This window comes from Telmatherina bonti, assembly GCF_933228915.1.
Source record: "Telmatherina bonti genome assembly, chromosome: 9".
NCBI lineage: Eukaryota > Metazoa > Chordata > Actinopteri > Atheriniformes > Telmatherinidae > Telmatherina > Telmatherina bonti.
In genome coordinates this window covers 27,876,691-27,889,330 of record NC_136627.1, presented here as the reverse complement: position 1 = coordinate 27,889,330, position 12,640 = coordinate 27,876,691, and the positions used below count along the sequence as shown (strand labels likewise).

Genomic DNA, 12,640 nt, shown 5'->3' with positions numbered 1-12,640 from the left:
ACTGTTTGAAATTGTTTTGTGACTATACTTGACTAGATATTAGCTACACTTGACTATAATGAAGTATTAATTCATTTCAGTATGATTTGTGAGATAACTTGCTTTGAATGCCAACAAAACGCTGTTTTATGTTCTCAAATAAAGACTAGAGATGACTGAATGTTCAGTCTATCACCATTCTCATCTGTATTGATAATTATCTTGAAATTGTGATGGATGATTTTTTTTTTTCACTTTTGCACCTTTTCTTCAGGGTTTGGGAAAAGAGGCTCTGAGTGACTTTGTTGTGGGAGTCCCTGTAGTCACTGTTTACAGTCAACAACCCTGTTTGCGGGTTTCGCAAATAGGATTTCAAAGTATCAACAACAGGAAGAGGAGGATGTGTATGTTTGGGGGCATTGGGGGCTTATGCTCTGCTTTTTGCAGATGATGTGGTTTTCTTGGCCTCTTTCAGCAATGATATTCAGTGAGAAGGCCTATTAGATCAGAATACAGCTGATTGTGAATTGGGCTTGGTGAAAATCTGCTCCTATAAATCTTTAACAATGAGTTTACCATTGTCTGAGTCATGTTCACGAGCAATGGCAAACTGGAGTTAGGGATGAACAGACTGGTGTTGCATCATCATTTATGTTAGTGTTGACGGATCCATGGTTAGGAAAGAACTTTAGACTTTATTTTTGTAGTTCTTTATTTTTCTACTGGCATTTTCTAATGGCATATTCACCTTTTGTTTATATATTTTGTTAATGCATCAGTTAAGTTTATACTTATGTAAACACTGTAAATCCTGATGCATTCATCAGATGTGCATATGTGAACATTAACAATGCTCATGCTGCTGTAGTGGCTGGTATGTAAATGTGTGCATTGTTCTTAATAAAATATTTTAAACATAAGTTGATTTAGATATTTATAGTCTCATTTCTATTTTCACTAATCTGTGCTTTCACAGAAATAGGCAGACTGACAAAAGAAGAATTGTGTACTCTGAGGATATATTCCTTTTGGAGTATCTGTGTCTGAGATAGCAAGGTTGGTGATTCGGTAATCACTGGGTTAGCAAATCAATCCCTTGTCCCTACATGTGTAAATTATTGTTTGGCTAAAACTCCGATCTGGAAGTTCTTCCCCATGGTAAGGCCTTGCAAGGCAACTCTTCTACCATTTGTGAGCGAAAGGGTATAGGAAACACTCTACAGTGCTCTGAGTGCAGCCAATGATATACAATATATTGTAAGTGCAGACCACTTCAGCCTCTTAGCCTACTCTTCTTAGGAAGAGTAGTAATCAGGGCTATTAACTTGAGTTTGTGAAAGCAATTATTACATTGGTCTATTCTTCTCCTGCTTCCGCTCTAAAGCTCAAACCATGTCCTCTCAAAACATCCACTGCCTGAAAGCTGAGCAAACAGTATATTTACTTAGAGGCGATATCCTGTATTTTTCACTGTAATGGAGGTAATTTCTGAGTCAGGGCTCTTCTAGCCTTGCAGACAATCTTTTAATGAATTAGAATATGAACATGCATACAGATTTATGCTCCATCTTTTGAAGTGGCACAGCTCTTATATGAAAATATGTTTTATATTCATGTAACAGAAGGCATACGTACGATGATATACACTATCACTCACATACAGATGGCTTGTTGAATGTTTTTCAGCCTGATAACTGCAGAGGGCTGCATCTCATTTTGAATGTTGGCACAGCACTGACTGTTTAACCTTACTTCTCTGTAAGACTGAACCGTATGACATGTTAATGTTTAATATTCTCAAATACTCTAATGAATGTGTCTGTCCGAGGTGATAAAGATTTAGTGGACAGATCCCACTTCTTCAAAGGAATCTGGTGTAGTCATTAAAATGTAAAAGGTTTTCATGAATAATCATGACTTCTCATCTTCTGCCTGTTCACATATTATATGTGACAACACAGCGATGGAAAGAGGGCAGGTGATGGTTATTTAGTATGCTTCCCACACTGGCAACTATTTTCCATGTAATCACTTTTGCAGTGGCTGAAATGAGATGCAAAATGAAGTTAAAGTTCTATTTAATTGCAAATTAAATTACGAATAACACTGATGTTCATCTGAAGTACGTACCACAACCAGTTGCTTAACGACATCCTTTCATTGTTTTACATTACAGGATGTTTTTCCTCTTATTTATTTTTTTTTTTTTTTACACAACAGACATGCAATGAGTGAAACTGACCTTGAGTAAATTAATAAGTAACTTTTCAAGATGTCGAAATACTTTCACAAAACCATGGTGAATCTTGTCCCTGAAGAGCATTAAACATACATGGCAGAGAGGACAGCTGTTTCATCGGGAAAATCTGCCACTTGTGGTGCTGCGAACATGGAAGGGTCCAGTGACAAGCTTTTTTTCTGCAGGTGGTTGCGCAACAAGGTTCCCATGACCCACAGGGAAGAGTTGTACCACATACTGAGGATGACAGGGCCCTTGGTAAGTACTAACACTGTTTACAGATTGTTTTCTCTCTCTAAGGGGTTGCCCTTTGAGTTAGGTTGATGCTGTCTTTTGACATACAGCTATGTTCGACAAGTTTAGCTAATGTGACAAGACAGTCATGGTTATTAATTCCATTGTTTTACCGCAGTGCTTTGCTGTGCATCATATGAGAGTTGGTATCAACTATTGCTGACGCTTGACTTTCCAGCTCCTCTCCCGTATCCTCCATTACTTGCTTCCATTTGTGGTGACAATGTTCTGTGGGCGCCTGGGAAATGATGTGATGGCTGGCTATGGATTAGCTTCTGCAGTAAGTGCTCATTGTCTGGATGCTTCCCAGACTTCTGGGAGCTCACTTGTGGAAACACGTGGAAATGTAATTTTATAGCAGCTTGTTTAAGGCTGGAGCTTTATCCTTTACAAACATGATGTTTTAATCAGAATCTTCTGTCATGATTGATAAAGATACAGACTTATTAAGTTAACCATTAATTTAAAAATGGTTTTGAATTCATTTTAGACCATTAATGTTACCACAGCAGCAACAGGATGCGGTCTCGGACTGGCGTGTGATACTTTGGTGGCTCAGGTTTGGAAAACAGCTCTTTGTTTTGTGTTAATATCTCTTGAAACTCACTTTAACTCACTTGACATACCAACTATTCATTACTTCTCTTCACAAGATGATTAACAGTACCTGTGTATCATTGCAGACATTTGGTGGGAAGAATCTGCGGCGGGTGGGAGTGATCCTTCAACGTGGCATCATCATCCTGCTGCTGTTCTGTCTGCCCTGCTGGGGGCTCCTCATAAATGCTGAGCTCATCCTGTTATGTCTAGGCCAGGACCCTGAGGTGTCCAGGTAACTAAGAGCTGCTTAGCTCACATCGTGCCTCCACAATGAGCCTGTAGCTGCAACAAACATTATTATATACATTATAATTACTTGTGTATCCCCTGTAGATAGTCTTAATAACTCAATATTTTTTGTCATCAGTGATTTATGAACACCAGGAGAAAACTCGGGTGCCTGACTGGGGTGTATTGGGTATTATCATAAACTTCAATTTCCATGTGTTGTTTAGATCTAAATATACCTTTCATTTTACAGAATAGCCCAGCTGTATATTACAGCATTCCTCCCTGCAGTACCAGTGAGTTGCAACTTTTCTTTCATCTATATGTATTAATTCATCAGCTGTGGAAGTGAATGTGTGAAATATATCCCCTTAAGGTTCAATGGAAACTTTTTTCTCTGTCTACTAGGCAATGTTTCTACATCATCTTCAGGTGTCATATCTGCAGAACCAGGTGCACTGACATCCTGTACTCATATTCAGTTCTGTCATTACAAATAATCCAAATTAGCTGCTTAATTAATTCAATTACACTTGTGAGGGGTATGCAGAACTCCTCATGTCACTTGCTGCTTGTGCTCTCAGGGAATAATTCTGCCACAGATGTACACTGCTGCTTTGGCAAACATAGCAAATGTGGTGACAAACTACATCTTTCTTTACTGGCTGGATCTGGGTGTTGGGTAGGCGTGCTTACACATCACTATATAACATTTGAAATCTGAATGAAATCATAGTAAACATTGATACCTGAGTATAATGTGTGTTTTGCAGTGGCTCTGCTGCAGCAAACACACTGTCTCAAATTTACATCTGCGTTCTACTGTATGCTTATATTCGATGGAAGAAGCTTCATGTGACCACATGGGGAGGTGAGGGTTTTAAAATCTATTGTTTCACTGGACTCATATACTAGACTCCCTTCCTTCATATTATTCTGTCCACATAAACGAGTGTCTCCCTCCCCCTGCAGGCTGGTGTGTTGAATCACTTCAGGAGTGGGGTTCCTACATGAAACTGGCCATCCCCAGCACATTAATGACTTGTTTTGAGTGGTGGGTTTATGAATTTGGGGGATTCTTTGCAGGTAAATTGTTGTCACATTTACCCAACTGACAGTATAGACTAGCAATACAGCACCACAGCCATCAAAGTGGGTTGCGATTAATGCAGCCGTGCCTGTAATTTCTTCTTTGTCTGTGTAATGATCAGGAATACTGAGTGAGGAGGAGCTTGCGGCCCAACACGCTGTGATAATGGTGGCTTTCATCACTTACATGGTACCATGTATTGTCTTAGTCAAAGCATTGCACAGTCACATCGTTGAATTAATGTAGATTGTTAAAAAGTGACTTACATAAATTGTAATTGTAGTTTTATTCAAGAATCTCAAGGGAAAGCTGGTACACGTGTTCATAGTCCATGTGTTTCTTACATGTTCTCCCTAGTTCCCGCTTGGTATTCAGGCTGCAGCATGTGCACGAGTGGGCAATGCTCTTGGAGCAGGAGACACCGCCAGAGCGATTCTCACCAGCAAGATGTCTCTTAGTCTTGCAGGTCAGTGATGAGCATGAATAATGTTATAATTTAACACGTTAATGTCCTGCATCACCATAAGTTAAAGCACATATTTTCTGAGTACTGCAGGCAAGTCACTTAGCATGTGTACTTCATATTATGTGACTTACTGCTCTGCATGGCAATAATTCTCTACCATTGTTTGTCAGTTGTTTTGATCTATGACGTAATAGGTCAACAAGGAAAAGCCTGATACTAACAAGCTAAAAAGAGGCCTGCCGCCACCTATCATAGTGATGCCAGGCATACTTCAATAAATTGATTTCCCTCCAGTACTTGTTTGCTAGAACACAAGAGTAGTCATTAAACAGACCAGAGAAGAAACAACTCAACTTCACCAAACTGCAGCTGAAAAAAATAAAGTGAAATGTCTGCATAGATAATAACTCATGTGCTCATCATCTCCAGCTGCTCGACAAATATTCCACCTCTTCTTTTCCAGCCACCTTTGCAGTTGTTGAAGGTATTGTGCTCGGCTCAACGAAAACGGTGATTGGCTTCATTTTCACGTCTGATGAGTGAGTTTGTACAGCTGCAGTCACATTTCAGTAACACTACTGGGCTTTCATTACACTTTTATAAGGAACCCAATCAATATAAAGAAAGAAAAAGCAGTGTGCAAAAACTTAATGTTGCACACAAAGATGCAGTGAAGCTGCTTCTAAAGTGCTGTGATGGAGCAGTGTGAGCCAAATGTTAGCGTCGGCGTGCCTACTTCCTCTGCTGTGTGGTAAAATCTCCTGTGTAGATGTATAGATGTATGTGCTGACGACAAGCATGAAGTTCAGTCAGGTTCTTCTCTACCTTCTCAGCAAGTCGGGGCTGAAGAACAAGTCCCTGGGAAAACTCATTCACAGATGAAAAACAATGACACTACTATGTGGACTCATTGGTGTTTTAGTCTGTTTAATATATGATATTATGGATCATGTCTGTTTTTATTGTGTTGTCGGACCCCATGGATGCCGCTAGTTTTATTTTATTGTTCAGTACTTCTTTTGTGCTATGCATCATATCTGTCCTTTGATAAAGTTTTGAATGATAGATATATAAATATAAAAATATAAAACATCATTTTTAGGAAGATTGTTGGACTGGTGTCACACTTGATGAATGCCTACTGTTTTCTTGAATTCTTCGACGCGCTTGTGGTGAGTTTCATAGCTTCCACTGTGTGCTGAACAAATATATTTGCTGCATGATGCCAAAATTCAGAAGTCTACAGTATGTGAAATACAAATACATTTGTTTTTCTCCATCTTAGTGTGTGTGCACAGGCATCTTCTTGGGCACAGGCAAACAGAAGATACCAGCTGTGGCTAATCTCTTTGGATACTATGGCATAGGGCTTTCTCTGGGTGTGACTTTGATATTTGTTGCAAAGCTGAGAATTTTAGGTAATTATATGACATGAACATATTTATCTCGATACCTTCAAGATAAATAAGCTGTTGTATAGAAAGGGCAGGCCACAAGTGCAACCTGCTGTGCTTTTAACAGAATCATTTGTCTGTCTCTGCAGGCTTTTGGCTGGGACTTCTCATTTGTGTCGTCTTGCAGTCGAGCTTCTACATCATTGTTATCTTCAGGCTGAACTGGGAGAAAATGACAGTGGAGGTATTCTTCAGGCCAATCTAAGAATCAGGAACACGCAGAGCCTCGTTGCTGCTACACAGCTGGAAACATTTGGTAGTTATTTGTGTGCTGCATGAATGAGGAAATACTGGTATTTATGGTTTTATATCTTGTTTTCAGGCTGTGAAACGGGCTCAAAAAAGAAAACACATGACACTAATAAGTACAGATGCCAGTACTGGCCAGACATCAAGTAATGGGCATGTAAGTGCTGTTTTGTTTTGTTTTTTCACTCGGCCACCTATTTGAATTTTTAGCATATTTAACTCAGTTGCATGATTTTTATTTGTCAGCTTACTCGCTCTGAAGTTGTTTTTCTTCTGATTTAACATAATTTCTTCAAGTCAACGGATGGCTACATGTATGTGAGCACAGAGCATCATGACACTGAGGCACCACAGCTGAAAAGAAGCCGTCTCTCCACCAGCCAGCTGATCCTGAGGCGAGGCCTCACTGTGTTTGCAGTGGCCGCACTGCTGGCTTTGGGGACAACCGTACACTTCCTTGTGCCATTGCCACAAACCCAGTCTGTCAACTTAACCATAAACTCGATGAATGCGACATATGCTCCTGATCAGCTTCAATCCACCGTGGAATAGAAAACAAATTGGGGAAGGGTTCTGAACCATAGTTTTAGCCATTATGTCCTTGTTGCCATATGACTGACTGACTATTGCATATAGGAGGAGAAATGAGGTCTATTAATGATATAACATGAATACATTCTTTAATGACATTTTGCACTTTCTTTGCAATGTTTTTGTCATTTGCATTTTTATTTTGCCATTTCTTTTAGTGAAGTTTTGTTAAATTTGGATCCTGACCAGATGACGACAAATACACTTGAATCATCATAGAAATGAAGACATTTGTAGATCTTCTGTTTAAATAAAAAATATGTTTGCAGGTTGGACTCCTCTGAATTTTGTTTCATTTTGTTCACTAAAAACAGACTCTCTGTCTCTCCATATGATCCATTTCTTGCAGAATCATTATCCACTTTTCTGTAGCCAGAGGTTACTTGGTTACAAATGGCTTCTTTGTGCTTTTTATTTGTCATGAGTAGTGCTTTTGGAATGGATTCTGGTAAATGACCTATTTATGTTGTACATCCAATGTGAGGGTTTACCCTCTGTTATCACAGCCAAGCATGCTGGGATATTGAGCACTTCCATGAGTATCTTGAAGCCTCCACAGGGTTAAACATGCATTGTCTCCAACACTGGCTGTGTTTGGGTATGCTATTCTGTAAATGTTTCATCTTTCAATGGATAGAAATCTGATTATTCTTGGAGAAATCTCTCCACCGGCCCAAACCAGGGGTGGTTCATTGTCTTTAACATGTTTCATCACTCAGATGTAAACTTTCTCCCTTTCAAGTTCCCCTTGGTGTTTGTTGTGATTGCAGTGTGTTTTCTGGTCTTTGTTTCACAATCGCTGTTGTTTCAGCCGGCTCTGGCTCATTTCCACGGCAGCTGCGACCACAGCAAGTTTTCCATCCTTTGCTGAATCCAGAGATCAACAAAGATAAATGCACAAGCATAAAGAAAGACATTACAGCGGGACCAACATTCGTGTCTGATACTGTAGCATGGAGGGGTCCAGTGACAAGCTTTTTTGCTGCAAATGGGTCCGCCACAAAGTTCCTGAAGCCCACAGAGAGGAACTATACCACATCCTGAGGATGATAGGGCCTCTGGTAAGGACCGGCACTGTTTATATGCCCTATTCTGGCTGTACAAGACTGGAGTGATTCCATCAGCTGATGCGTACAAGAGAAGATTGATGATGGTCAGTTCTAGCCAAAAAAAAAAAAAAGTAGAAATCAATAGACCTGAGACAGATTTTGGCAGATTGTAGTTCCCGAACAGTGTCTGCATCTTAACAAGTAAATGCAGTGTCATAACTCTTATATCAGGACAAAATCTAACAACAAACATTAATGCAACTTGTGTTTACTGAAACGTCAGCTGGCAGCCATTTCACCTGCAGTGTTGATGCTTGTCTTTTCAGCTGCTGTCTCGAATCCTTAATTGTCTGCTTCCGTTTGTGGTGACCGTGTTCTGCGGGCGTCTTGGAAATGAAGTGATGGCTGGCTATGCATTAGCCTCTGCTGTAAGCGGTCAGCTGCATACTCCACAGGTTCAAGGAGGCTAATTTGAGGAAAGGACAAATGAAGACGTATTTTCCAGGCAGTTATTGAAGGGAAAATTAAAATATTTAAAAAGCTATTCACTGACAAGCTCTTTGGAATAAGTGTTGTTGCTCTTGAGATGAAGAACTATTGCTTACTCTCTACATTTTATATGCTCATTTCAGACTGTTAATGTTACGACGGCGGCGACAGGATATGGTCTGGGACTGGCATGTGACACTTTGGTGTCTCAGGTATCTAAAACCTTTTTTATGTGATTATATAATGCAGTTCCTGTTGTTATTTGCCCCACATATTTGCTCTCTATCTCATATTTGAAGTATTTGTTATTTTAACAGATGTTTGGCAGTAAGAATCTGCTGCAGGTGGGAGTGATCCTTCAGCGTGGCATCATCATCCTGCTGTTGTTCTGTCTGCCCTGCTGGGGGCTTCTCATCAATGCCCAGGCCATACTGTTGTGTCTAGGCCAGGAACCTGAGGTGGCCAGGTAATTATGTTGCAGGATTAGTTCAATCATTTCCAGAAAAATGAGCAAGATTCATATGCACGATAATTCTGTCAGAACATTATTTCAAAATACTCCTAATAGTTTTGGTCTCATATTCAGAGCACAGATTCACAAAGCAAATGGAAACAGTGTGTTTAGTGGAAAAAAAAACATGTTTTTTAAATTATTCATTTAACATTTAAAAATGTATCATGTATCATATGATGTTTTTAAGCAACATGATTGTAAATAACTTCAAAAGAGGCTGGCAGACAACTCTGGAACTGTAGAAAATTGGTAGCACTATTTTCTTAGCCTAGTTATAAGCGTAAGACTCAGAGAAACACAGTTTTACCTTTGTGATATAATTACTGTTAAATTATTATAATATCAACCTATGACTGTAGCCCACCAGATTACTTGACTTTAGCAAATATTTACTGCTTCTTTGGGTTAATGGAGAATTCAGAGAACTACATCAGCTTAGTTTTCAATAATTTTGCTGCTGGATGGTACAAGAGCAGCACAAATGGAGTAAAAGTTCATGCAAATTAGGCAAAAAGAAAGAAATGATGTCAAAAATGTCATTTTAGAAAAAGTTTTGATATAAAGAAAAGGAAATTTAGGTAAAGATCTGGAGAGGTCCCCCAGTGATACTGCTAATTTGAGTAAGACATATTGTCATGATTTAATAGTATTTGCACTTTTGTCTTTCAGTGATTTGTAGATTTTCTTGGACATTTCTCAGAATTTAAATTTAATTTCTGATTGTAAATACAGCCTCTTATTTGCAGAACTGCCCAGGTGTATATTACAGCCTTCTTACCTGCAGTTCCAGTGAGTCATTTTATCTTTCCTTTTTTTTCCAAAACACTTTTGTTAATAATTATAAATGTTATCTTTGAAGTTGCTGGATCAATGATGTCTTTTTCTTCCTTCATAGGCAATGTTTCTGCATCATCTACAGGTTTCTTACCTGCAGAATCAGGTACATTCCTGTCCAATCCTCAATGTCGACAGTATAATGTGTGATCTTCTCTGAACAAATATAATTGTCTTATCATTTTCCATTTTTGACAAGAAAGTAGTACAATTATGGTAATAATGTTTTTGTGTTTGTGTTTCAGGGAATAATTCTGCCACAGATGTACACTGCTGCTTTGGCAAACATAGCAAATGTGGTGACGAACTACATCTTTCTTTACAGGTTGGATCTGGGTGTTGGGTAGGTGTGCACATTCAGCTCAATATAAAACTTTACACATATTGGTGTTTCCTTGAACATGTGTGTGTGTGTGTGTGTGTGTGTGTGTGTGTGTGTGTGTGTGTGTGTGTGTGTGTGTGTTCTGCAGTGGATCTGCAGCTGCCAACACTCTGTCGCAGATTTACATCTGTGCTTTTCTGTATGCTTACATTTGGTGGAAGAAGCTCCACCTCACCACATGGGGAGGTGAGAGACAGCTTACGTTGTACATGAGTGGTGACGTAATGATCTTAAAACCCCATCTCTACTTTCCCCATAGTTCTCTCCCGACATAAATGAGAGTCTTCCTCCCCCTACAGGCTGGTCTATGGAATCACTGCAGGCGTGGGGCTCCTACATGAAGCTGGCCATCCCCAGCACATTAATGAAGTGCTTTGAGTGGTGGGTTTATGAGTTTGGGGGATTCTTTGCAGGTAACCTTGAAATTTATACAGTACTTATACATAATATGAAACACAAGACTAATTTAAGTCATGCTTATTCTTATTTCATTGCCTGTAATGACCAGGAATGCTGAGTGAGGATGAGCTAGCTGCCCAGCATGCTGTGATAATGGTGGCTTTCATCACCTATATGGTACTGTGCATTGACTGTATGTCAGAGGATACCTGTCTCACTTTCACATTTTTGGAAATATGAAACTTGTTCTTCTGTGTTTTCCCATTATCTTGATTCCATAGTTCCCACTTGGAATTCAAGCTGCAGCCTGTGCTCGAGTTGGGAATGCTCTTGGAGCAGGAGACAGTGCAAGGGCAATCCTAACAAGCAAGGTGTCCCTAACTCTTGCAGGTCTGTTCAGTTTGTATCATCACATGGATTATGTTGAGTTGTGCTTTTTTATTTTTACTGTTTCACAGATTTCTTGGCTCTTCTTTCCAGTCAACTTTGCAATTGTTGAAGGCATCGTGCTTGGCTCAACTAAAACAGTGATTGGTTTCATCTTCACATCTGATAAGTGAGTCTGTGCAGTTGTGCTCATAACTCAATAACAGCAATGGATCTGCCAGCGATGATAGTTCATAACCGAACCTTATTTTCAGGAAGATCATAGGTCTGGTCTCAGACTTGATGAATGCTTATTGTTTCCTTCAGCTTTTTGATGGTCTTGTGGTGAGTAAACAGCTCGATTTTACCAAAAGCAGTTCAAAATATCTCCATTGTGTCATTTGTAAAACATTCAAGGGTTTTAAAATGACCAGACTAAAATGGAAGTCCATACTGAGTCGTGATTTCCTTCTTTAAATCCCAGTGTGTGTGTACAGGCATCTTCTTGGGCACAGGCAAACAGAAGATTCCAGCTGTGGCTAATTTCATTGGCTACTACTGCATCGGTCTATCACTTGGTGTAACTTTAATGTTTGTTGCAAAGCTGCGAATTTTAGGTATGTTTCTCCAAACTTTCGCAAGATGCTTTGTTTTTCTTCAGCTGAACCCTCCTCTGATTCGTCACTCTCTTTACAGGGTTTTGGGTTGGACTTCTGGTTTGTGTCATTCTACAATCAACCTTCTACATTATTGTTGTCTTCAGGCTGAACTGGGAGAGAATCTCAGAGGAGGTACGCTTCTGTCTTATCTTGCAGCGATCATGCAGACTGTTATGAACTTAGTTATCAACTTTTCATTTAATAACTAAGTTTTGGCACCTGCTTGTTTGCAGGCCCTGAAACGAGCTCAGAAAACTCCCCAGACATTATTTATCACAGCTGGTCTATCAGACAGCGAAGACGCTGTTGAACAGACGGCAAGTAAAAGGAGAGTATGTTGCTCAATTTGTAAACAGTTCATGACATGTATTATATCTAAATAAGCTTATATGAGCTGATAGTGACCATAATACTGTCTCTCAGTCAGGGGATGGCTACATGTCCGTGAGCACTGAGCTCCATGATGAAAACACTGAGACACAGGGGGAGCATGTGGTCCAGCAGCTGAAGGGAAGGCATCTCTCCACCAGCCAGCTGATCATCAGGCGAGGCTGCACTGTGTTTGCAGCAGTCACTCTTCTAGCTGTGGGAGCGACCGTGCGCTTCCTTGTTCCCCTGCCAGAAACTGAAAACAACCGTACTACTGACTGGATCAATGCATCCCACCCTTCCGATCAAATGTTTTCCACTCTGCTGGTCTCAAATGAAGAGTCTGAGTGAGTCAAAGATAAAAATCTTTATTGCTTTAATCACAGCTT

The 12,640-nt window shown here is 39.8% G+C and overlaps 2 protein-coding genes across 2 annotated transcripts; both read left to right on the top strand.

The window, feature by feature from the left end:
• Positions 1 to 2,368: 2,368 nt before the first annotated feature.
• On the top strand, positions 2,369 to 7,151 carry LOC306760216 (multidrug and toxin extrusion protein 1-like; the record flags this gene model as incomplete). Its single annotated transcript, XM_079246015.1, has 17 exons — positions 2,369 to 2,476; positions 2,691 to 2,792; positions 3,003 to 3,071; positions 3,196 to 3,344; positions 3,594 to 3,636; positions 3,749 to 3,793; positions 3,925 to 4,022; positions 4,114 to 4,211; positions 4,313 to 4,426; positions 4,552 to 4,619; positions 4,788 to 4,896; positions 5,360 to 5,435; positions 5,999 to 6,068; positions 6,182 to 6,314; positions 6,440 to 6,534; positions 6,673 to 6,756; positions 6,897 to 7,151. 17 exons carry the CDS (start codon positions 2,369 to 2,371, stop codon positions 7,149 to 7,151), a joined length of 1,716 nt encoding a protein of 571 aa, XP_079102141.1.
• Positions 7,152 to 8,143: 992 nt separating this feature from the next.
• On the top strand, positions 8,144 to 12,602 carry LOC306760215 (multidrug and toxin extrusion protein 1-like; the record flags this gene model as incomplete). The annotated part of the gene is made up of 17 exons (XM_079246014.1): positions 8,144 to 8,251; positions 8,566 to 8,667; positions 8,872 to 8,940; positions 9,046 to 9,194; positions 9,989 to 10,031; positions 10,138 to 10,182; positions 10,322 to 10,419; positions 10,547 to 10,644; positions 10,758 to 10,871; positions 10,967 to 11,034; positions 11,139 to 11,247; positions 11,338 to 11,413; positions 11,499 to 11,568; positions 11,708 to 11,840; positions 11,920 to 12,014; positions 12,116 to 12,214; positions 12,306 to 12,602. The coding sequence occupies 17 exons, from the start codon at positions 8,144 to 8,146 to the stop codon at positions 12,600 to 12,602; spliced, it is 1,773 nt and encodes a 590-aa protein (XP_079102140.1).
• Between the last annotated feature and the right edge of the window lie 38 nt (positions 12,603 to 12,640).